Source organism: Leopardus geoffroyi, chromosome D2 (genome assembly GCF_018350155.1).
Source record: "Leopardus geoffroyi isolate Oge1 chromosome D2, O.geoffroyi_Oge1_pat1.0, whole genome shotgun sequence".
Classification (NCBI taxonomy): Eukaryota; Metazoa; Chordata; class Mammalia; order Carnivora; family Felidae; genus Leopardus; species Leopardus geoffroyi.
Window position 1 is genome coordinate 17977169 of NC_059334.1, and position 24922 is coordinate 18002090.

At 55.5% G+C, this 24922-nt stretch overlaps 1 protein-coding gene across 4 annotated transcripts in view; it reads left to right on the plus strand.

Annotated features, from left to right (window-relative positions):
- The window catches only part of PGBD5 (piggyBac transposable element derived 5), a 108635-nt gene that overhangs the window by 60825 nt on the left and 22888 nt on the right, over nucleotides 1-24922 (plus strand). For 3 of the 4 annotated variants that reach the window (XM_045437406.1, XM_045437405.1, XM_045437407.1), the window contains exons 2-3: nucleotides 15053-15480; nucleotides 23277-23411. In XM_045437406.1, the coding sequence (XP_045293362.1) occupies nucleotides 15053-15480; nucleotides 23277-23411 (563 nt within the window). Of the gene's footprint in view, nucleotides 1-11852; nucleotides 12048-15052; nucleotides 15481-23276; nucleotides 23412-24922 lie in introns of those variants that run through there. The other variant, XM_045437408.1, reaches the window with a different exon arrangement.

The following is a 24922-nucleotide window of genomic DNA, read 5'->3' on the forward strand; positions in this document are numbered from 1 at the left end:
TGAACGGGGGAGGGGCAGAGAGAGAGGGAGACACAGAATCGGAAACAGGCTCCGAGCCATCAGCCCAGAGCCTGACGCGGGGCTCGAACTCACGGACCTCGAGATCGTGACCTGGCTGAAGTCGGACGCTTAACCGACTGCGCCACCCAGGAGCCCCATTTCTTATCTTTTTAAAGATGGTCTCCTGAACGTTCTCTTACGCTCTCAAATACTCCTCGAGAACATTCCTTTTTAACGTAGAGAGGATTCCACATCATGAATGTTCCCTATTTGGGGACATTTAGTGTATTTGGACTGTTTTTCCTCTGCAAAATACACGTGCATCTCTGAACATTCCCTTAGAATAACATCAAAGCTTGTAAACAATTTGTAAAGGCAGATTTCCCCCTTGGAAATGTTATGCCTTTTTATTCTTTGATAAACAGAGAGATGTTTCTGTGAGCTCTAAGTAATACCGGGCGCTGATCTTGTAAGAGGGCTCGAATGTTTGGGGGAGAGTGCCGTCCTGTTTTGCCCTTCCCCACTAAGCGGGGCAGATATGTGACCCCTTGCTGTGCCCTGGCCACCTTCACCCCCAGGAAGCGCTGCTCGTCAGTCACGACACTACCCTTCCCCCCCAGCCACAGACTTCAGAATCCTCCTTAACACGGGTACAGGCAGCTACAAGCCACGCGAGTTGACACAAGAGCCCGAACCTATTTGCCATCTGCGGGTCAAGGATTGACGCCTATTCCGAAGAGGCGTGCAGAGTGCTCTGTTTCATTCATTCCCGGAGAAATGGGCTGGGGGTGCGGAAGCACCGCGCAGATTGGTTTTGGAAGCACCGTGTGCCGAATTTCAGTAGGCATCTTGAGCAAGACCAAGATCTACAAGGCACCTGGCGTGGCTCCGTTGCTTGAGCATCCAGCTTCCAGATCTCACAGTTTGTGAGTTCGAGCCCCACGTCGGGCGCCGCGCTGACAGCACGGAGCCTGCTCGGGATTCCCTCTCTCTCTCCTCCTCGTGCTCCAAATAAAGAAAGTTAAAACAAAGGAAGATGTGAAACAATTAGGGTTTGTTTGGAAGTATGCCCGCCTTTCCGTATCCACCCCGATTCGAAGGGTGTCAGTTGAGAGGTGCGCCCTGTGTTCTTCGTGTTTCCGTGGGTTACTCTCCAGGAGCAAGCCCTTTATCAAGTAAGAGAACAGTCGTGGGCTGATGGTGGGCAAGACGTTTGTGGCATTTGCCGGGCACAGCTTAGTGTTCTGTGTCTCCTTACAGCTTTCACTTCGGATCCCTCGCGCTAGTTCTTTGTCTTTATGCGTGAAGATTAGGGATGGTCGCGTATGTGCTCTGCAATTGACCTGTCTAGCGCGGCGTCGCCTTGCCCAGGAAGGAGCGCTAGAAAAACCCGAGAGCTACAAAACTGCTGTTTAAACGTGGTCACAGTGCAGCCCCATGTGGGTAATTCGATTTGCAGACGGTGAGCCCTGAGCAGCAGAGGACCCTGCTTTTTCCTGGACTTAATTAACGGCATTAGAGACACAGCTGCCTGTGCATCACGGGCAGTTCTGTCTGGAAGGCCCGCCCCCTGTCACTCTGCTATGAGACACCTAGCTACGCACCTTGGTCGCTGCACCTCGGCTGGCTAGGGTCGCCTCCCGGTGGGAAGCGTTTATCCCCCTCCTCACCCCCCCCCCCCCGCCCGGTCCCTCCCCTCCTCCTCGGTGCTTAGGCAGCTGCTGCACACGGTTGTGATGAGCACTTAGGGCACTACACTTGGTCGTGTGCTTGCGTAGGAAGGCAGCCACCTGGGGCATGGAAGCAGCTTGGGCTCCTACTCAAGCTCCGACCTTGAACAGTTGCTCCAAGCCCTGGGCCTCCGCTTACACATCTGTAAAACTTCCCTTAGAAATGAGATGCCTGCGCTGTTGGTGGGAACGCAAACTGGTGCAGCCGCCCTGGAAAACAACGTGGAGGTTCCTCACAAAATTAAAAATAGATCTACCCTCTGACCCAGCGGGAGCACCGCTGGGACTTTATCCAAGGGACACAGGAGTGCTGATGCCTAGGGGCACGAATACCCCAATGTCTATAGCAGCGCTTTCAACAATAGCCAAATTACAGAAAGAGCCCAAATGTCCATCGACTGACGAGTGGGTAAAGATGTGGTTTCTATATACGATGGAATACTACTCGGCCATGAGAAGGAATGAAGTCCTGCCATTTGTAGCAACGTGGATGGCACTGGAAGGTGTTAGGCTAAGTGAAATAAGTCAGGCAGAGAAAGACAGATGCCACACGTTTTCACTCGTATGGGGAACTTGAGAAACTTCACGGAAGACCATGGGGGAGGGGAAGGGGAAAAAATAGTTACCGACAAGAGAGGGAGGGAGGCAAATACAGAGAACACGCTGAGGGTTGATAGGGGGTTGGGGGAGAGGGGAAGATGGGTGATGGGCATGGAGGGGGCACTTGTTGGGAGAAGCACTGGGTGTTGTATGGAAGCGATGAATCACGGGAATCTACCCCCCAAACCAAGAGCACACTGTACATCCTGTATGTTAGCCAACTTGACAATGAATTATATTAAAAGGAAAAGAAGAAAGAAAGAAATCTGGTGCCTGCGTACATTAAAGCCCTAATGGAGCCCTAGGCACAGCATCACCTCTGAATCAAGGTTAGTGTCCCCTCCCCACACTGGACGCCCCAAACTTAGGTACCTCGTGAAATTAAAGAATGTACCTCAGGGGCGCCGGGGTGGCTCAGTCGGTTAAGCGTCCGACTTCCGCTCAGGTCGTGATCTCGCGGTCCGTGGGTTCGAGCCCCGCGTCGGGCTCTGTGCCGACAGCTCAGAGCCTGGAGCCTGTTTCCGATTCTGTGTCTCCCTCTCTCTCTGCCCCTCCCCTGTTCATGCTCTGTCTCTCTCTGTCTCAAAAATAAATAAATGTTAAAAAAAAATTTTTTTTTTTTAAAGAATGTACCTCAGTGGCTCCCTTCCTGAAGGAGTTATCGGGCCTTTGTCCAACTCCAATGGATCTGTCGGGCACAGAACAACACACTGTGGGTTTCCACTCTCAGGTTCTTTGATGCGGTGGCCAGGGGCTAAGTGGCAGTCACCCCTGTGTCTTCCTCAAAGAGCAGGTGTTTCTTCACCATCCCTGAATTCTTTGGAATTCAAGTCTCAGCTGGTTCTTTCCGCTGGCCAGAAGCTGGTCCCCAGGACTGATTCAGGGACAGCCTGACTCTCCCAAATGAAGAGTGCCTCTCTTGCCCTGGAGCTCGGTCTCGTCCAAGGGTATTTTGACGACGCTGACGGCTGCCATTTTGCAACGTCCTGAAGCTGCGTTAACTTGAGCAGACAGCCGGGGGCCTCGCTGATCTGAGCTGGGCTGTGACTCTGGGCGGTGTCTGTGAGTGCCTGGTCCCATCCAAACCCAGAAGGGAAAAGGAGGTCTCGGTGACACCCCAGCAAATGTTATTCAGCCGGCCAGCTCTTCCTGGGATCCAGTAATGGGATTCTGGAAAAAAAGTAAAATGAGCCCCTACGCTTGTGAGGCTTGTGTCCTAGCTAACGCTGGGGGGTCAGATCACAGGTGGGCAGCCTGGGGGGAGGCTGCTGGCTTCCTCTCCCTCGTTTCTATAGAGGCGTCTGCTATTGTCAGCTGTGTGTGTTGGGGCTATGAGGTCGTGTGGTGGGGGGGCACTGACACTGGAAGAATCTTCCCGGCAAGATTTACCACAGTGCGGTGGTCAGGGGCATGGACTCAGGCTGGGCCATCAGGGGTGGATTCTGGTCCTGCCCTTTGCTGGTTGTGTGTGACCTCAGGCAAGTCCCTTAACCTGTCTGTGACTCAGTTTCCTCATTGGATACATGGAGGTTAGGAGCAGTGCACGTGTCTCCCAAGTTATCATCAAGGAGGAAGGGAGTCAAGCTATCATTTATAAAACAGAACACGTATACAGCATAAGTGCCATATACACGCATGCTGAATAAAATACGTAAACGTTCTTTTATGTTCACTGAGAAATAAATAACGTACCCGGCCCAGCTACACTTGTGGAACGGGGCTCTGGATGTGTGACCCTGAGAAAGGAAAGGCTCCAGGAAGAAAAAGGATAGGAGCCTGAAGGCCAGGACCGCCCCCAACTCAGTAACCATAACATTGACCTCCTCTGGTTCCTTGCTTCCTCTTGGGGAGGTGAGGCGGCAGGTGGCTGGTGGGACGGGGCCAGCCTCTCCCCACAGTCCACTGGATGCGGAGGTCGGCACCTCCCTCCACCGGCTTGACTCGGTGAGTCATAGCATGAATGTGGGCCCTCTCTCAGGCTTCCCGGCCAGCTTGGCCAGGATGTGCTTCTTTCTTGCCTGGTCCCTGGTCCCTGGTCCCTTGCCTTCTCTCTCCCGGGGCCTGGAGGACTGTGCAGGGCATTAGAGGGATGCAGTTAGGGTGTGGGGATAAAGCCCCTCTGGCCTGCCTTCCTTCTTCTTGGCCCAGCTGTGCCGAGACAGCGCCTGGTCCCATCCTCCACGCACAGGGTGCCATGGGTGTCCCCGAGTACTAGAAAGGAGGATGAGGACTCCACCGGAAGCCTTTGCTCTCCCTCCACACCCCAGCGATCCTGCAGTCCTGCACTCGGGTGCCCCCGGGGGACACGGGCACGCAGAGCAAATACAGACGCTTGGTGGAGGGAGACAAGGAGCATGGCCTGGGGTCCACACACCCGTGCTGGGCTGTGAAAGGAAGCAGTGGGTGGCACCAGCGATGCCAAGCCAGGAGGGGAGGTGCCCGAGAGTCAGCTGCCGGCGGCGGGGAGGGTGACCGCCCCCTGTGTCCTAATAGGTTTTTCTAGGGAGGGAGACCAGCCCAGTCCCACGCAGTGGCCTCTGATGTTCCCCGTTGCTCTAACCACCGTCATGTCAACACAGACCCTTGTCACTGCTGCTTCTCAAGCAGGGCTCCTGAGCCCCAGAGCAGAGGTCCAGGCCCCGCCTCCTGATGCCACCGACTGGGTTCAGGATGCAGTGTGGCCTGTACCTTCTCTTTTGGGTTGGAAAGGGCCAGACCCTTTCTGGGGCCTCCCAGAGCCTTCTGGCCTCTTCACCGACTCTCTCATTCCCTCTGGCCCGTGGTGAAGCCATCGCAGAGGTCATGATGGGCCTGTGCTGGTTGCTTTTTGTCCCCTTCCTTGGGCTCCCAGTATTTTTTTTAAATACTAAGACTGGTTTGCAGACATGGCACATTTTATGTGCCTGGCCCAGTCTGTGCATCTCCGTAACTCTGTGTTTAATGTCTCTTGTAGATAGGCACAAAGGGCTAAACCCAGCGTCTTGAGGAACGTAAGGTGTGGACGAGTGGGTCCCGCCCGAATCCCTACTCCCTCGTCAGGCACACGCATGCGCGCACGCACGGGGTGGTCCTGCCCGTACCTCGGGCTGTCTGCAAGGGGTCCCTGGCCCTACATCCAGCGCACGCGTTGTGGATCCGACCCTTTGTCTTGTCTACTCTCCCGCATCATGTTCTAGTGAGCACCTCGGTGCCCTTGACCTTCTCTGTGAGCTGCAGGATGCTGCTGTTGACCTTGAGACCTGGAGGGTCATTAGCCTTTGAACACATTCCCTTTTCCCTGGCTCACTCAGCACACCTCAGTGGGCCAGACACTGTTCTAGGCGCCTAAGACCCAACAGACAAAACTCCCATCCGTGTGGACCTTCCACAAACCCCCTCTGGACCTCTCCCAAGGGATTCGCCATCAGTGAATAAAATCCCTATGACTTCCTCCAAAATCATCCAGGATTTCCTGTTTGCGCTCCGGCAGCCGGACCCATTGGTGGTGCACCTGCTCTGCTGGGCCCTGTCGTCTCCATCGCTGCTCGTTTTGGAAGCGGGGTGGGGGGGGGGGGGCGTGCGTGGTGCCTCAGCTCAGAGTTCCTTCTAAGAATTTATTTCAGCCAAAGAAAGAAACTCCCAAGTCCATATATATGTAAATAGCCCCCTTTTCAGCTCCTGTCCTGTCTCGCCACAGCCTCTGTCCTCCTTCCTGGGCCGGCCCTCTGCCTCCCCTCACCCTCCCCAGGTCAGAACTGCATCCCGCGCCTGGGAAATTGGAAGCAACCACAACGCCAGGAAGACTCAGCCGTCTGGGGAGTCCACGCCCACGTGTGTGGGTTGCGCCTGGCGGGGGGAAGAGACTGTCGGCTCCTTCATTCACCAGCCGGGGTGACCTGGGGCAAGACTCGTGCGCCCGCGGCTGCAGAGCGGGCGTCCCGGCGCCTCTTGGGTTGACCCCCGTGAGAATCAAGTGTGGTCAGCTAACTGCTTGTTGTGGTGCTTTATGCACAGAAGATCCTCCGTGAGGCACACCAGAGTTTTCTATACGCCATCAGGTTAATGGCTTGGAATACACTTCTTGAAGCCTAGGGGGACCGTCCATGCTTTTCATCGTTCGCACTCTCCCGGAGTGCCCGGGGCGCGGTCCCTTTCTCTTGCCTGCCTCGGAGGAACATGCGCCGTGATGCTACGTGGGACTGGCCAGGGCGGGCAGCAAGTTGGGGACACCAGTGGGCTCAGTGGGCGCCCAGTGCGCGGGAGGAGGAAGGTCTGGAGAAGGAGCCTGAGGAAGAAACAGCACCCAGGCACATGGAAATTGGCCATGAACCTGGTTTGGTTCGACATGAAGAACCAAGGTGGGTGTCCTTGGCACAGCGGGAAGCAGGGGAAGCAAGAAAAAGCTGTGAGGTCATGGAGGAAATGAGCAGATTCTCTGGGTGGCCCGTCCCCGCTGGCCACTGCGCGTGACACGGGGCCTTTGAGGTGGGGCTGGCCCCAGACGGTGGCCCCGTAGCTCCTCAGCTCCCCGTCCCCTCCCCATCGTGTACTTCCCAAGCGGGAGACAAAAATCCTGCCACCCTTTCTGTCTCCAAGCAGAGGCTTTAAAAATACAGCCTCCTGTGAAAAATAGACACGGTGTCTAAATGAACTATCAACTGTGGTAGCTAAGGCTGCTCTTCTGTAATAGCCATCTGGTAAGTCAGCTCCGGGAAGTGGGACAGGAGCCGGGGGTAGGGGACTGGCGGATGCTGTCGGGCATGTGATCAGATCCCATCACTGGGCACCTCAGCCTCTTGCTGGGCGTCCTCCTTCTCCGTCCGCACCCTGACTGTGAACCTCCTGATACCGTTCTCTTTGTCTCCACTCTACCAACACGGAGACGGTGGGTCACCGAGGACTATAGACCGAACGTTTGCGTGGCCCCCGGAACTCCCACCCCGTCCCCAACACGAGGGTACGAGGAGGTGGGCCTGTGGGAGGCGCCTAGGTCATGAGGGTGGGGTCTCATGGTGGGATTAGTGTGTCTTAGGAAAGAGACCCCAGAGATCTCCCTGGACCTCCCCCTGCACGGAAACACAGCGAGAAGACGGCCCCTTGTGAACCAGGGAGTGGCCTTCTCCAGACACCACGTCGTCAACACCGTGATCTTGGCCTTCACCTCCAGAACCGTGGGAAGTAAACTGCTGTCCTTCAAGCCGCCCGTCCCACGTGCACTAAGATGAAGTGATGAAGCACCTTGCCCAGGTCACGCGCCTCGTGCGTCACGGAGCTGGAGCCCAGTCCCAGGTCATCGACTCTGCTGGCCGGCAACTATTTCCGAGCCGTGCTGGGTGACTTTTACATAATTATTACATTCCTCGGAATACTTCCGTCATTGGCTCTACCGTTTCATCGGTCTTGGAAGGGGGAGGAGGAGAGTTACCCGTGAGGAACTGAAACCCAAAGAAACTGGAGTTTCACAGAGGCTCGGTTAGACAGGGAAAGAGCCGGGAACAGAACCAGCTCCCTCACGCCCCAACCCCAGCTGCCGCCAACTCCGCCTCTCATCCTTAACGGCCACCTACCTCTTCCCGCTATGCTTCAGCTCAGCAGGAAGGAAAAGTGAAATCTGTGCTTTGGGTGGGGAAGTGTCCTAGTGGAGAAGCCTGGTCCGGGGGCACAGGGGATGCACGTGATCCTGGGCGTGGGGTCTGAGCCTGGACCAGCCGTTCTCACAGGCTGCACGGACTCTTAGCCGTGGGAGGACTCACGGACTCCTGGATGCCATGGAATAGCCCCGTCACCTGGCCTTTAGGCTACTGCCACTAAGGGAGTCACATTCGCAATGAAGCGTTGTGACTGGCAGCGTTCGTTCCTTCCTTCGACACCTGAGCTGTTGGTCAGGGTCACAGCCCCTCCCGTGTTGTCACCTTGCTGCTTACATCAAAACCGGATGCGGCGGGAGCAGAAGTTCCCTGTTCTGCCCGTCCAAGCGCGTGTGACCTGATCTCCGTTCGCTAACAAAGTCCAGAGAACAATCTGTGCGCGTGACCTGAAATGTAAACAACCAGAGCTCCAGAGAGAGAGGACCCTGGGGCGGGGGGGGGGGGGGGGGGGGGGGGGCCACAGGCCCAGGCGAGAGCGGATCCTTTCGGTTCCAGCTGCTCCCCGTTAGCTCAGTGCACGTGGAGATGGTCAGGGTCCCTCCCCACCCCCCCCCCGCCCAGCAGAGCACCCCGCCCCCCCTGCCCCCCACTGCAGGTGTCAGGCACTTGAGGTGGCCGTCACACATAGATGGAAGACTATTCACCTTACACAGTCGTGTAAGACTGTTCCTTATAGGTGTATGGGTGCCTCGTTCTTGAAGTTGGGCTGTCTTGAAAAGCCTTTATATGTCAGGCGTGGGTGCGTGCCCCCCCCTCCTCTGCAAAGCAGTTCTTTGTCACGTGACATCTGGTCAGGGGTGTAGCTTTAACGTCCCGAACAGCCAACACATTAGCCCTCTTCTACGAGAACTACTCCTGTGAACGGCGTCACCTCAGGCGTCCCATTCCAGAATTGTCTCTGTATTGCCGGTGTCTTCTCCCGCCACTGGGCTGGATTAACATGAGGGAGACCACGCGTGGGCACACGCGTGCATGTACACACACACGCACACACACACGGCTTGCCCTTACGTGCTCCTGACAAGGAAGCCTTGCAAGCGATAAATTGCGTGACTGATGCCGTACTTGGGTTTCCCGGCCAGGTTTCTGCATGTTTTCTAAAGGCCCTGGAAAGCGGCGAGGAGTCTCACGTGTCCTCTGGTGGGAAGGCACCATTTCGAGGACTTAACGCTCATCTGAGCCTGTGTTGGTATGTCGTGGATAAGCGTTGCAGGTCGGTCACTCCTAAACCGAAAGGGGAGCTGGACGCGGCTCCCAGCTGTCCAGTGAGACAGGTGTGCGTTACCCCATCGGGCCACACGGATGAGGGGCCGAGCCCCTGGGAGGTCAGGAACACGGCCTGGACTCCTACCCAAGGCTCCCGCCCCTGTGTGGACATTCCTTGATCTGGCTGCGAATCGAATTTGTTCCCGGTCACGTAGCCATGAGCCACGAGGTTAAACAAGGAAGGAAGCCTTGGAGGTCTCGAGTGGCCGTGTGGCTGGATTCTGCAGCCGACACCCGGGCCTCGGCAGCTTGGCAGACAGACAGCTCGTCAGACAGACAGCTTGTCCTGCACGTCAGCCACGGGCGGAGGGAGGAAGGAGAGAAACGGAGAAGACAGGAGGATTAGTTCAGCCCAAGATAAAGGCCCAGCTGCAGCCGGCACTGAGCACAATAGCTTGGCTATTTCCTACGTTACCTTTTTACAGAATGTAATACCTTGATTTTTTTTTTCACATCTCAGCTGAGAGAAATATTTTTGTGATCGCACAGGATGTTCTTTTATACTTGTGTATCTGCTTGATTTTGCCTGGGGAGAATCATTTTGTTATTTTATTATTTATTTTATTAAACATTTTAATGTTTATTTATTTTTGAGAGAGAGAGAGAGACAGAGTGTGAGCGGGGCAGAGGCAGAGAGAGAGAGAGGGAGACACAGAATCCGAAGCAGGCTCCAGGCTCCCAGCCGTCAGCCCGGAGCCCGACGCGGGGCTGGAACTCAACGAACCTCGAGATCGTGACCTGAGCCGAAGTCGGCCGCTCAACCGACGGAGCCACCCAGGCGCCCCTCATTTCGTTATTTTAAGCCCTTAATTCAGAATACGAAGGGATCCTTATCTGTGTCACAAAGCTGCAGACGATTGCTGCCCCAAAATGCCAGTTGATGCAAAATGCCCTTCACATCTCAAAATGACTGCTTTTGTCCCTGGAAGGTTGGACTTGAGAAAACCACACTTTCCTTCCAGACGGCGTGAAGGAGGGGATCAGGGCCACATGTGGCTGTGGCCGTGAAGTGGGCACCGTGAAAGCAGGCGGCGGTCGCTCCTGCGGGACCCTCACACCAAATGGGGCTCATGGTGAATCGGCCAGGACGGGCCGCAGCCTGTGGCTTTCATTCCCTCCGTGGTGGTTCTTACCCCCACTGGCTGGGTAAGGAAACCAAGATGCAGAGAGGTTACGTGGCCTGGCCACGGTCACGTAACCAGCAGCTGCAGACCCCGGCCACGTAGGCTTCCGCCTCCACACAGGTGTTTCTGGCTGTCCTTACCTTTTTTATCAGACGTCGACATGGGCTGCTGTCCACGAAACCGGATCCCTTGCATGGGGCTCAGCAAAGAGGCCCTTCCTCCTGCGTGGGCCGTGGAATCGGCCCTCCCCACTCACCCACTCTATCCACCTTGTCAGCAGGGGCGTCCGGCATACCGTGGGCCGGGCTTAGAGCGCCGCGACCGCCGGCCTTTACCTCGGCGGTCACACTGCGGCCAGGTCAGAGGGCGGGACCGCAGAGGCGGACCAGAACGGGTGTGTAAGTCCCTAACTGAACAACCGTGGCCTCTGATAAATGCAGGAAGGAAGTGCGGTCTGGATGGGGATGGGCAGGACCGGCTCTCTGTGGTTGGGGGCTTCATCAAGGAAGGCTTGCTTCCTGCGGACGGGTCTGCGTGGGTGCAGGCCCTGGGGTGGAAGGAGCGTGCCAGAGCCCGGCCCTGACCCCAGCCCTGCCTGCACCCCTTGTGCTCAGCTGCCCTTGGAGAGCGGCCTGGGATGGGGGTGGGTAGCTGTGACCCGCCCCTTCAGGCCCCGAGCGCTTGGTCAGGAATGTGGGTTCGCTTTAACGCGGTGGCAAGTCCCGGGAGTGTTTGAATTCAGCAGGGGACTGTAGCGACCTGGTTTATATTCTTTTAACGATTTTTCCTGTTGCTGTGAATCCTTTGGGCGGAGACCGTTTTTGCCTTCTAGGCCAGGGGTGGTGGCTGCCTGGGTCAGAGCAATGGGTGGCTGATCACACACTCTAGCAGCAGGACGCGAGGATGGGCGGGATGCGGGGCGCCGGCAGCAGAGGAACCCGTGGTGGTTTTGGTGTCTGGGGGGGGGGGGGGGGCTGGCGGGGAGGAGCAAAACGGGAGAGGACAGTGAGGCATCTGGAGTTTCAGCCTGGACACGTGTGTTGTAAGATGCTCTGGTTCAAGTGGAAATGACAAATTGATGAGGCCCCAGGGTTCAGGCCGCCTCCGGTACCTGGCTTGCCCGCAGTCCGCTCCCCCTGCCCAGCACACCTGTATGGAAACTGAGCACGGCGCCGTGCGTAGAGGTGAGGGAGCCAGGAGGGGAAGCCGTGTGGCCACCCCTCAGGTCCCCCCGGTGCTCGCTGGCTTCAGGAACAGCCCCAGGCCCTCCCCCCACACCACCTGTAATGATTCCCCCTAAAGCGGGAGCACGATCCGCAGCGCTCACAGCCCTTCTCGCCTCGCTGCGGGGAGTCCGGGCCCTGCCCCCCAGTGCCTGCAGCCAGCCTTCTCTCTTGCACAGTCTGCTAAACTCAGGGCCTTTGCGGGAGATGTTCTCAGTGCCTGAGATCTTCTGTAACCTCCCGGCCGCCACCCCTTTGCAGCCGCCAGTCTCGAGAGCCGTCTCACGCGGCTCGTCCATTACCCCTCGCCCCCACTCCCAGGATCTGGACTCGGGGTCCCTCTTGTGAGCACCGGCCTCCCCCAAGCCTGACATCACTGGTCACTGTCTGCTGCCTGCTCCTGTCCCTACACCGAGAACTTCCTGGGGAGAGAGCACTGGGTCTTACTCCTCTCTTCCTAGGATCCATACGACACCCGTGAGTGTTCTCGGAATAAGTGGTTTCTGCTAACTGCCCTTGCGTTACAGTCCACCCCCTGAACAGGACATCTGCTTTTGTAGATGTCGCTCCTGGAAAGAGGGGGTCGGTTTCTACCTTGGGGTAGTGGTTCAGGGTGGGGGGGAATCTCTTCAGGGAATCTGAGCATCACTGGACCATTCTTAATGCTACCCTGGGCCCGTGGGCCTGCTGTGGCATCCTGGGATTGAGGGAGCAGGTGATCCCCGGGGGGCTGAAGGAACCAGGTGGTCGATGGTTGAAGCAAGCCCTGAAGAGTGACTTGGTGACATGGTGGGGCAGGGAGGTGGGGAGAGCACCGGCCTCCCCTGGCCGGGAGATGACTATATGAGTTAATAGCCTGGTCATGCGTCATCAACACACAGAGCCCTGTCTCCCTTCGGCAGACCCGAAGGTAAACTCGGGCACTACAGGTCCTTCCTACCACCCTGCCCCCACCCCCACCCCCACTTCCATGCCGCCTTTGCATTTTTTTCCCCTTCAGAATTCCTTCTGGCTGTGCATTGTAACCCTACATGGCCCACCGTGAAATGTGTGCATGCCAGAGGTAGAGGGAGCTCGGGGGGGGGGGGGGGGTTGAGGACCATGCACCTGGCTTAAGCCATGTGTATGCACTGTGTGCAGGACAGCCACATCTCTTCTTGTCCACTCTCGAGAGCAGAAGTGGCGCGTTAATAATTACAGCAGCAGCAGGTGCTCTCAGACTGGTGCTGGGCCAGGTGGGAAGACGGTCGCCCCAACGATAAGGCGCTTACAAGTGAGTGACCTTGGGCTGGATCCCTATACTTCTGAGCTTCTGTTTCCTTCCCTGCAAAAGGGGACGAGGCTTCACGAGGATCTTGTAAGGATCACGTGGGGTAATAGCCGGAAAAGCTCCTGTGAATGAATCAAATGTAAGAGAGTCTTGTCTTGGCTGGGGGTGCTGCCCACCCCCAGAGCCATATTATTAAATAGCCCTATTATAAGGTTGGCGATATGGGTTGAATCTACTGAATAGCATTTTCTCCCTCCCTCCTTCCCTCCATCCCTTCCCAGGGACTGGTCTGTGCCAACACTTTCCAATACGAAGAATCAGAACAGCTGAGACAGGCAGTGGAGGATGCTTGTAAATCCAAACTAAACAGATAAGAGGGAGCCAGCTACTTCCCCGTTTCTTCATTAAACAGTTGGCCAGGGCGGAGTTTGCTGGGAGAATTCATTGCGAAATAGCCCGGGAGGCAAAATTGCTTTAAAGATAACTTTTGGAAGAGAAAATTCCATTCTGCTCACTCAGCATGATGTAGCAATTAAAATGCTGGTTTTTCTCCTCTTTGAGAGCTACCCCTGAATAATTTATGGCTTCACCCACCGGAGGGTGCAAGGCTTCGCTGAAATAAGATGATTTCCACTAAAGAGTGGGTGTGGGGCTGTAGGCCGCAGGCCGCTCTTACTCACCGGGGCCCCCGCTGTCTCCTGGCCTCGCTGTCCCTGCAGCCAGGGCCACCTGCTCCGAGAGCAGTTAGGTGCCAGTGGCACCAGGACCGCCTGGTGCCCTTCCAGTAACTGGTTGGTGACAGTGAGTATGGTGGTCACTTCACTCTCCGGGCTTCAGGGTTTTTTTCTACAACATGAGAGCAATTGAGCATTCCCAAGCCCAGAGCCCAGGGCAGTGGATTTCTGCTGATAACATCTCAGTAAAGGTCTCTAGGTTTTCACAACAGCCTTGCGAAGCAGGTGTTCCGCTTTCCTCGTGGGAAAGAGGGAATTTATCTAAGACTGTGCATTTAGCTAGATGTAAATTCAGGGTTTCACCTCCCCACTCTATCCGATCTGAAACCTGGGCGGTTGGGTGTACATTGTCTTATTTTGCTGCGAAAAAACGTGTTTTTCAGAGACTGCCTACATCAGTAGTAGAGAAAGGTTTAGGGGGGTTGGTTAAAATTCTGAAGAGCGTGCCCGGCTTTGATTAGAAATTGCAAAGCTGGTCTCCTCAGGGGGCACTTGGCTGGCTCCGTCGGTCGGTGGACTCGGGGTCTCCGGTTGGGAGTTCAAGCCCCAAAGTTGGGTGTAGAGATTACTTAAAAAAAATTTTTTTTTTAAATAAAAAAAGCCTGTCTCCTACAAACCTCTACATCCTGTTAGCCTGACTTAAGACACTGGGATTGGAAGCCGTATCTCTTATGGGTGGATGTGTGTGTATGTAGTTCAGAACGCTGTCCCTGCATTAGTCAAAACTGTGAGATTTTTTTTTAAAATTTTTTCTTTTTAATGTTTATTTATTTTTGAGAGAGACAGAGTGCGAGTGGGTTGGGGCAGAGAGAGAAGGAGGCACAGAATCCGGAGCAGGCTCCAGGCTATGAGCTGTCAGCACAGAGCCTGACGCCGGGCTCGAACTCGGGAGCTGTGAGATCACGACCTGAGCGGAAGTTGGACGCTCAACCGACTGAGCCACCCAGGCGCCCCAAAACTGTGAGCTTTTTATTACATTGGTGAAATTATCTGAACAAGCCCCTTCAGATGTATTCACCGATAAATTCCAAATTGCCACGTGGAGAGCACCAGGAAGTAAACATTGCAGCCTCTCCTGGGTGGAAATTTTCAGGCCCGGAGGGGTGAAGGCATTCTTACTTACAGAAGTCAATTTACAAGAAAGCGAAACGAAAGGCAGAAAGCCACGGCGGAGCTCCTGTGTTAAGTTCAGTGTGCCCTTGCGTGGGTCTTTTCCCACGGCTCGCGCGTCCCTTTCTCTGAATTTACTGGACAGGGAAGAACGCGGGGCCCGGGGTGCACGGTGGAGGGAGGACCTGCAGGTGCGGGGCCCGGGCGGCAGGGGGCGCGCGTGCCGCTGTCCAGGGAAGGGGACCGAAGTTCATGGCGGGGGTGGGTAGGGGCTCAGGCCAGCCAGCTGCGCTGGGCGGGGGCGGGGGGCAGGGTGCACGCTGCGGTGGTGGTTGCGGCAATGAACCCCCGGCCTGCCTTCGTTTTAGGTCCAACCCGAAAGATGCCCCCCAGCGCCAGTGCTATGGACTTCTTCCAGCTCTTTGTCCCCGACAACGTGCTCAAGAACATGGTGGTGCAGACGAACATGTACGCCAAGAAGTTCCAGGAGCGCTTCGGCAGCGACGGCGCCTGGGCCGAGGTGACGCTGACGGAGATGAAGGCGTTCCTGGGCTACATGATCTCCACCAGCATCTCCCACTGCGAGTCGGTCCTCAGCATCTGGAGCGGCGGCTTCTACAGCAACAGGAGCCTCGCCCTGGTCATGAGCCAGGCCCGCTTCGAGAAGATCCTCAAGTACTTCCACGTGGTGGCCTTCCGCTCCAGCCAGACCACGCACGGCCTCTACAAGGTCCAGCCCTTCCTCGACTCCCTGCAGAACGGCTTCGACTCTGCCTTCAGGCCTTCCCAAACCCAGGTGAGATCGGCCGCGGGGGTGCCCCGGGACCGCCCCCCCCCCCCCCCGCCCCGGTCCTGCCTTCCGCCCTCCTCAGAGAGCGGGGTTCTGCCGCTGCCTGCCCCCCTCCCCGTAATGGCGCTTTCTTTCCAAATTGCGTGTTTTCCAGGCTCGGACGTTTCTTATATATATATTTTTAAGTTTATTTCTTTTGAGAGAAAGAAAGCACGAGTTGGGGAGGGGGCAGAGAGAGGGAGAGAGAGAATCCCAAGCAGGCTCCACACTGTCAGCACAGGGCCCAGCGCAGGGCTTGAACCCGCAAACCGTGAGATCACGGCCTGAGCGGAAGTCGGATGTTTAACAACTGAGCCACCTGGGCGCCCCAACATTCTTAGATTAAGAAGAACCTCTGATGGTTCACTTTCCTGTGTTCTCTGAGTAGGGATGTACTCCCGGGTTGGTGGTGGAAAGGGCCGAAGCCTCGTAGGTGGCAGAGGGAAGGAGGCCAGGAGGCCGGATCTCAGTCGCCCTGCAGGTAACCCGGAGTCACTCAGGTGGGGGGCGGGGGGTCCACCTGGCACACTGTCACCAGCGGGGCCTCTGGATCAGGGTTCCATAGAGCCCCAGGTCTGTTAGGGCCCCCTGACACCACCCCAACTTCCCTAACTGGTTCTAGAAGGCTCTGTGTGCCCTCAGTTCCTGAGCGGCTGCCTTCTGGTGTCGACCTGTGGCCAGTACACTTGGCTGTGGTGAGATAGGCGTTCTGGAATCGTCCTCCAAACTGCTCTGCTGGCCTCGCAAACTGAGGAGGCAGCTCATTCCTGAGCTGCCTCTAACCAAAACTTTAGGACGTGTTCGGCCCACGTGAGCCCAGTTCCTTTTGGCCTGTGCAGTGTGGAAACCAAAGTTGACGTCATTTTTATTTATACCTTTGAGTAGCCATCCATCTACCCACTCTTCCTCGTGCGTTTCCTCCAAGGGCCTTCTTCATAAACCTCAAATTCTTTTCGACGTTCTCTCCTTCCCTGTCTCTGTATCTTGCCTTTTTCTCTGCGCGGCTGAAAATCACAGGGTTTTTGTGGGGGAAGATCTCACTCTATTTCAGGTCTGTGGGAGCCTTAAAACAATTTCTGGAAGCGTTCCCCCTGCTGTGCTGTGAATGTGCTGGGCTCGTTATGATTTCCAGGTGTTTGTGATGCTCTTTCTGACGCTGAGAAAGCTCTTCCCGACGCTGAGAAAGCTCTTCCCTCTTCTCTCTGCCTTAGCAGACTTACCGAGTCTCCTGGGCCCAGTGCATGGAGCGTGGTGGTTCCCGCTTTCCTACCCCCCCCCCCCCGCCCACTATTTATAGGGCAGCCGAGTGCCAGTCTTTCTTTTCCCCAGTTGTGTCTCTGACCTTCCAAACAGGAGGTGGGATCCTTTGGGGATGCAGGCCCTGCCCTCAACAGGCCCTGCAGGACCAAATACAGGGCCGGGCACATTCGTTTTTGCTGCGCTAAATATTTGCTTGGTTGAAAATGAACCAAACTGGGGCCCGTCCGGCTGGATGCAAGGGGTAATATACAGTATTCTGACCATCCTTGGGGCCAGACATTCGAAGAGCCCCTGGAGGAAGCTGTGGGCTGAGTATCTCTCAAGAACCAAACAGCCGGCTGCTTGGATGATTGCTATTTAACAGCTGCCAGATAAGGTTGCTGAAGATCCTTCTAGTCCCGGGATCAGGCCAGCCTTAGCCAGGGTTATATTCATGTGTGTTGTGTGCTGCTGTGAACCGGCCTCGTGCTGTCTGCCTTCTGAAACTGCAGGATCGGATACCCTGAGACCTGTGCCCGGGGCGGTCACCATGTGCGCGTGTGTCTCTGGAGCCCGGGGTGGCTTGGGGCACACTGTGGTGCCCGCTAGCCAATTCTGAGATTATAGGCCTGCCCCTTCCCAGCCAATTCTGAGATTATAGGCCTGCCCCTTCCCAGCCAATTCTGAGATTATAGGCCTGCCCCTTCCCAGCCAATTCTGAGATTATAGGCCTGCCCCTTCCCAGCCAATTCTGAGATTATAGGCCTGTCCCTTCCCAGCCAATTCTGAGATTATAGGCCTGTCCCTTCCCAGCCAATTCTGAGATTATAGGCCTGCCCCTTCCCAGCCAATTCTGAGATTATAGGCCTGTCCCTTCCCAGCCAATTCTGAGATTATAGGCCTGCCCCTTCCCAGCCAATTCTGAGATTATAGGCCTGTCCCTTCCCAGCCAATTCTGAGATTATAGGCCTGTCCCTTCCCAGCCCAGGCATGGGTGCCCTGAGGGGGCCTGGCACCTTCCCGAGCCAGCAGTGGCTAGACGGCAACCCGCTCGGGCAGCTCGGCCTTCCTCCCTTGCGTGGTTCAGGTGCGCAGCCAGGAGACCACTGAGAGCCCGGGGACAACGTTCCCTTTATTCTTGCCCCCACATCTGTTCTTTGTTTCCGGGCTGGCGAGGCCGAGAGAAAGAAGAGAGTCCCAAGATAAGTCTTCCTTTGGGGAAGGGCTCCTTGGGCGTGTTGGAGGGTTTTTTCCCTCTCTCCTTTTTTCCTTTTTTTTTTTTTTTTTTAACATATCCTTTGTATTTGATTTTCGTGTTTACCTTTGTGTTTGTGAGGTTGTGTCTTCTTTTTGCTACGATCTTGGTATCTAGTGCCTTTTGTGTTGGTCAGGATCCCAGCAGGAAACGAGTCCCGTGTTCTAGAAGGGCAGTTGAGGACGACCGGACGCGGGGGACTGTGGATGGCGTGTGGTCAGGGTGCAGGGATGTGAGAGGACTGGTAGCAGCCACGGGCCAAGGAGAGGGTGTGGGCCTCGGAGCCCAGAGGTGAGGGCACGGGCAGGCAGGGGGCCTCCTCCTCCTCTCGCTCAGGCCTCCAGGTTGGCCAAACAGACCCAACGCCGGGAACAGAGGCCTGGATGGGGTGTGGTTTATAAGAGGGGTGGAAAGGCGTAGGAGGGGTGGAAAGTGGGTCTTGGGGGCAAACAGAACACCCAGTACGCTCCGCCCAAAGGACAGGAACCCGAGGCATGAGGGAACGTCCCAGGGCCCTCGGATCCGTTTTCCCGTTGGCTGATAATCAGATGGCATTTTCCTCTCCTTCTGCCTTCTCCTGACTGTGGGCACCGTTGAGCCAGCTCTGTGTCCGTAGGCACGAGAAGGTCAGCCGAGGGGGATGAAATCATAAACTGCAGCGTGTGATTGATTTTGAACATGATTAGGTCTTCCTGTTAGCTGGGGGCTCCTATAAGTCCTTGTACCCCCTTCCTTTGCAGAGAAGCAGCTGGACCCTGCGTGCCCTGGAAAGCGCTGGCCTTGCTGTGCGGGGCAGGACCTTCCGTCCCACGGGCCTGCCGGGGTGAGGGGCGTCTTCCCCTGACCTCCAGCATCCGCCACAGTATGCTTGGCTCCCACACTGCTTCTCTTCTCAGCAATGCATCTGCCTCCTGGAGAGGCTTCCTGTCCTCCTTGACTGAAGAAGCTAGAATTTCTTTCTTTTTTAAAAACTTTTATTTAAGTCCCCCTTAGTTAACATCTAGCGTAATAATGGTTTCAGGAGTAGAATTTAGCGATTCATCCCTTACATATAGCACCCAGAGCACATCCCAGCAAGTGCCCTCCCTAATGCCCATCCCCCATTTGCCCCCCCCCGCCCCCGCCCCCTGCCAGCCTGCCAGCAGCCCTCAGTTTGTTCTCTGTATCTCATGGTTTGTCTCCCTCTCGGTTTTTATCTTATTTTTCCTTCCATTTCCTGTGTCCATCTGTTTGTTTCTTAAATTCCACATATGAGCAAAATCATACGGTTGTCTTTCTCTGACTGACTCATTTCACTTAGCACAATACACTCTGCTTCCATTCACGTTGCTGCAAATGGCAGGCTTTCGTTCTTTTTGATCGCCGAGTAATACTCCACTGTATATATTCACCACATTCTTCATTCATCCGTCGATGGACATCTGGGCTCTTTCCATACTCTGGCTATTGTCGATAGCGCAGCTGTAAACATTGGGGTGAGTGCATGCGCCCCTTTGAATCAGCAGTCTTGTACCCTTTGCATAAATACCTAGTCGTGCAGTCGCTGGGTCATAGGGTAGCTCTATTTTTAGTTTTTGGAGGGACCTCCACGCTGTTTTCCAGAGTGGCCGCCCCAGCTTGCATCGCCACCGACCGTGCAAAAGAGATCCTCTTTCTCCGCATCCTCGCCAACATCTGTGGTGGCCTGAGTTGTTCATGCTAGCCTTTCTGACAGGTGTCAGGTGGTATCTCACTGAGGTTCGGATTTGCATTTCCCTGGTGATGAGTGATGCTGAGCATCTTTCCATGTGTCTGTTAGCCATCTGGATGTCCGAAGATGCTAGAAACTGTAAAGGTGTCCTGGTTTTCCAGCTTTTCTGCTCCGTGAAAAGTCCCTGCTTGGGCTCTGGAACGTTCATTTGGATAGAAGGTGATGGCACAGTGAGTTTGGCCATCTGGCACCCCAGAGCCTCAGGGCCCCTCTGAAGGGTCTACACTCTGCCTGCTGAGGGCGGTTGGAACAGTTCTCCAGCACGTGTGGGTGGTTCTGCTCCTGGCTGCCAAGCGTCCCTTCCACATCCTGCTCCCTCACACATACTCTACCCCCGACACGCGCCCTCTGCCCCGCCATCTCTGGAGCCTTTCCCTTCCAGCAAATTGCGACCCTCCAGGATGAGTTGAAGCTTTCGCAGAGCCTTCAGAAAGCTGACGGCTCTCAGTCTACCGGTAACCCACGCACGCCTGTCCACACGCGTGCGTATACCCGAGTGCCAAACAGAGAGATGCTTCATGTCCTCAAAAGTGGGGGACAGGTTCCGTAGGAGGATATTTTCAGGGAGGGATTATACAAGTAAATAAATGGATGCTTTGCCTTTCCTCTCCCCTAACCGACTGCCACGCCCCCAAATGAGCTTGTCATGCTCAAAAGGGGACTCAGGAAGTACATTTGGGGAGCGGAGAGATGCTGGCCGGTGGGCAGCCCGGCGGAGAGAGAAGTGGTTTTCCGGCATGGGTAGTTTTCACGCAGAGGTTGCTTTGGTGAGGCATGCGATGAAATATCAACGCACCCCTGAGTTTAGGTAAACGCACACGAACTAGAGGTACGCTGGCTTTCCGAAGATGAGGGAGAGAGGGCAGTTTTCTGTACTGTGGCTTCGGAGGGGGTGAGTAGGACACGCTTCTCCAGTAGGCCTGATGGAGCAGGGAATACACAGGCAGCGAAAGGACTCCTTTCTGCCCTTTTCCCCATTCCCCCTTTGCTCAAATGGAGCACCACAGTGGTGGTGGGGGGGGGGGTGTCCATTTTGCTACAGTGGCTCCAAATGGGGTTTTGAATATTTTATGAGCCCACAGAGTCAGCAAGGCGTGAGGGCCCGTGGCCGGCAGCCTCTTCAGCCCTCCCGTTCATAAGCGTAAGACGGGCAGGGCCAGGCGTAACGTCCACATGCGTCCAACAACAGAAAAACTGAAGGGGGCCACACGGAACCCTTCCAGCCTGTTGCTGTTTTATTTTTTATTTATTTTTATTTATTTTTATTTTTTTCAACGTTTATTTATTTTTGGGACAGAGAGAGACAGAGCATGAACGGGGGAGGGGCAGAGAGAGAGGGAGACACAGAATCGGAAACAGGCTCCAGGCTCTGAGCCATCAGCCCAGAGCCTGACCCGGGGCTCGAACTCACAGACCGCGAGATCGTGACCTGGCTGAAGTCGGGACGCTTAACCGACTGCGCCACCCAGGCGCCCCTCTGTTGCTGTTTTAAATGGAATTCCAGGTAGCACTGATGGGAGGTGGAGAGGATAGCGTCCAAATCGCAGTTGATAAGTAGCGTCCTCCAGTCTGCCCTTGTCAGACCGTGTTCTGACGTCACCTGGGAACTTGTCAGCAACGCAGAAACTCCGGCCCTGCCCCAAACCCACTAAATCAGAATTCACCCGTCGGTAGGATCCCGGGTAACTAGTTTGTTCACTAAAGGTCCCAAAGCACCGGTGGAGAACGAGTTGGTACACTTTTTCTGCCAATGGCCAGACAGTCGGTACGTTAGACTGTGCGAGCCATACGGTCCCCGATGCATCTTGTCGGTTTGGCGTTGGAGTCCAGGAGCAGCCGTTGACAATATGTGAGTGAGTGACCATGGCGGGTCCCAATAAAACCTTAGTTACAACAGGTGGTGGGCCAGACTCCAGCGTCGTTTACTGGCCCCTCATCTAGGGCACTGGGGAGGGTTCTTGGAATCCTGTCGCTTCCCACAGTCTTCATTTCGATGAAATTCAGCCACACCCCCCCGATTCACAGTTGAGCTTGACCTTGGACTTGGGGGAGACGTGTAGCAGATTCCTAAATCGAGCCAAAAGTCTCCTCCCAAAAGCTTTAGCTTTGAAAGACGCAAGACTTTGCGCACTCCTTGGAGCGCGTTTTTGTTATCCCATTTCTTTCTACCTTAGAGTCTTGTCATTGAACACATCGTAATAAGCATGTCATAAAGAAATAGAAATAGGTGAGATAAGTGTAAACATCGCCTCGGGAATCCCGCGTCTGGAAGGACGTGACGATGTGGAGGAGAGCCAGAGGCTGGGTGTCGGCCACAAGGCCACAGGTGTCAGATTCACGTCAGGGGCGGATTTTAAAGAGAGATTGTTCGGCCTGGGATACGAGGAGGTTGTGGGCCAACATGAGCACGGTCTGGAATACCTGCAGAAATAGTGTGTGTTTTCCTTTGTTTCTCACAGGGACAGAAGGCAGATCAATAGGCTCACATAGAATGTAGGTAAATTTTGAGTCCGTGAGGGAAAGAACTTTTTAGCGGTTGGGGCTGCCCAGCAGGGGAGAGGTGTTTCCTGAAGACAGGTGGGCATGTCTAGCTAGAGGTCAGGGCCCCTGCTGGAGATCCCTCCCCCAAGTGAGAGTTTGCCCTGGGGACCTTCGGCCACTAATAATAATAATAATAATAATATTATTGTAATAAGATGATTATAAATGTATTTAACATATATAAATATAGAGATTAAATGTGTATCTTATAAATATATAAAATAAAAATTAAGTTACTTTTTATTTTTTTTATTTGTATTTAAGAAAAAAAGTTTTTTGGGGGGCACCTAGGTGGCTCAGTGGGTTAAGTGTCTCACTTCAGCCCAGGTCTTGATCTGACAGTTCGTGGGTTCGAGCCCCGCGTCGGACTCTGTGCTGACAGCTCGGAGCCCGGAGCCTGCTTCGGATTCCCTGTCTCCCTCTCTCTCTGCCCCTCCCCCCACTCATGCTCTGTCTCTCTCTCTCTGTCTCTCTCTCTCTCTCAAAAATAAGATTAAAAAAATTTTTTTTAAGTTTTTTTTTTTTTTTTTTAATGTTTATGTATTTTTGAGAGAGAGAGAGGGAGACACAGAATCTGAAGCAGGCTCCAGGCTCCGAGCTGTCAGCACAGAACCCGGTGCGGGGCTCGAACTCATGGCCTGTGAGATCATGACCTGAGCTGAACGCAGACACTTAACCGACTGAGCCACCCAGGCGCCCCTTCAGTTACTTTTTCAAATTTCCATTTACTAAATACCTACTATATGTCAGGGCCTGTGCTAAGTGCCTTGCCTATGGCTTCTTACTTAGTTCTCCCCAAATCGCTGGCGTAAATATTGAAACTGCTACCCTTTTATAGATGAGGAGACCCAGGATCAGAAAGGAAACGTGACTTAGCCAAGGTCACACAGCTGGTCAAAGGCAGAGACTAGGATTGAGCCCAAATCTGATGACCCCCCCCCCCCGAGCTCAGCTTCTCTGCTCCCTCGTTCCTGGCAGGTGCTACACGAACCCCTGATTGACGAGGACCCTGTGTTCATCGCCACGTGCACAGAGCGGGAACTGCGAAAGAGGAAAAAGCGGAAATTCAGCCTCTGGGTCAGGCAGTGTTCTTCCACCGGCTTCATCATCCAGGTGAGCCCCGGGCTGGGCCCAGGGAGGCCAAGGGAAGACGGTTCTCGCAGTGACTGATGAGCCGGCTCACTCCCCCTCCTCGTGGGCCTTCCCCAGAAGCTCCGGCAGGGCTGCTCCCCCCTCACTGGGGCGGCCGGCACCTCCCTGCCCGCCCTTCCTGTCCTATCCGGCCCTTCTGGTTCAGTTAACAGCAGCAAACACTGATCAAGGCTCGGGCCCTGACAGCGTCGGCCAGAGACTTCACCAAAGGAGTGGGGCACACGAGGTGACCGCCATCTCTCTCGGGAACCGGTCCGGGAAGCCCCCTCCCACCCCCGACCTGCCAGGTGTCTGTCCTACTGCCCTGTATTGAGGAAGCCTTCTTCACAGGCCATCAACAGCCAGCTGCTTAAATTACGCTTGGTCAGGAGTGCGGGCGGCCCTTCGAGCCGGCATTGCCACCTGCTCCCTGGCTCTGCCGTGGTCCAGGCAGGTGCTGACACGGGTTTCAGAAGTGGTGGCCGAGCTCCGCTACAGGGAGGTGTGAGGTGTTCGCCTGCCGGGATCGGCCAGGGTGCGGACTGCACAAAAGGAGGAGGTGGGGGCCGGCGAACACCGGATGTGGCAACCGAGGGACAGATCCCGGCTCCGGCTGTTTTCTCCGGCCGCGCTGTTCGGGATACCTTCTTCTAGCTGTCAGGCCCGCCGGCCCTGCGGTCACGGCTGACCCCGCCTCGCTGCCCCTGCCTGCCTGGCTGTGGCCCCAGGCCCCAGGCACAGGGGTCTTGCCCTCCCTTCTCCCCCTGAGCCAGAGGAGGATTCATGGGAAGATTCAGTTGAGCATCCCTTTGTCCCAGCAGGGAAAGTGCATGTGCTTCAGGCCAACATATCTGCTCAGAAGGACCATCCTAGTCTCCCTGCGGGCTCGGGGGACCCTCAGCTCAGCCTGGGGCTGGGATCTCCAGCTGGACCCCAGACCCGAGTGGGCTTGAGCACAGGCTTCGGGCAGTTGCCAGAATGGACCTGTCCCACAGCAGGATTTACTCTGGATGTGCAGCCTGGGCCCTCTGTCTCTGCACAGCCTCTGGTGGCCCGTGCTACCTCAGTAGTGTCCTTTGCAGTGAGGCTCCCTGGGGACAGGGGAGGGAGGTTCACTCTGTGCAACCCCTCCTCGGGAACATTCAGTTCTTTGGATAGATACTTCGCGAGAACCTGTTACCTGCAGCACTGGGCCCAGCACTGGGACGTGGAGGCCCAGTCCTGCCTTCTCAGAGATCTGGCACATTCGGCACTGTCTCTCCAAGCTCATCACGCTCCCTCTGGGCAGCTTGGCCCCAGTCTCCAGCTGCTGGGCCTGTGGAGCCCCATTTACAGCCGAGTGATCAGGACAGTGGCTGTGCTTCGTAATCCTCGGCCCCACTGCCATCTGTCTGCATTCCAGGCGGAAGCGGCACTTTCTGGCACTTTCCGGCACTTGTACGGCTCCCAGGGCGGTCTGTCGTCAGCTCTGCAGGGTGCGAGGTGCTGGGGTG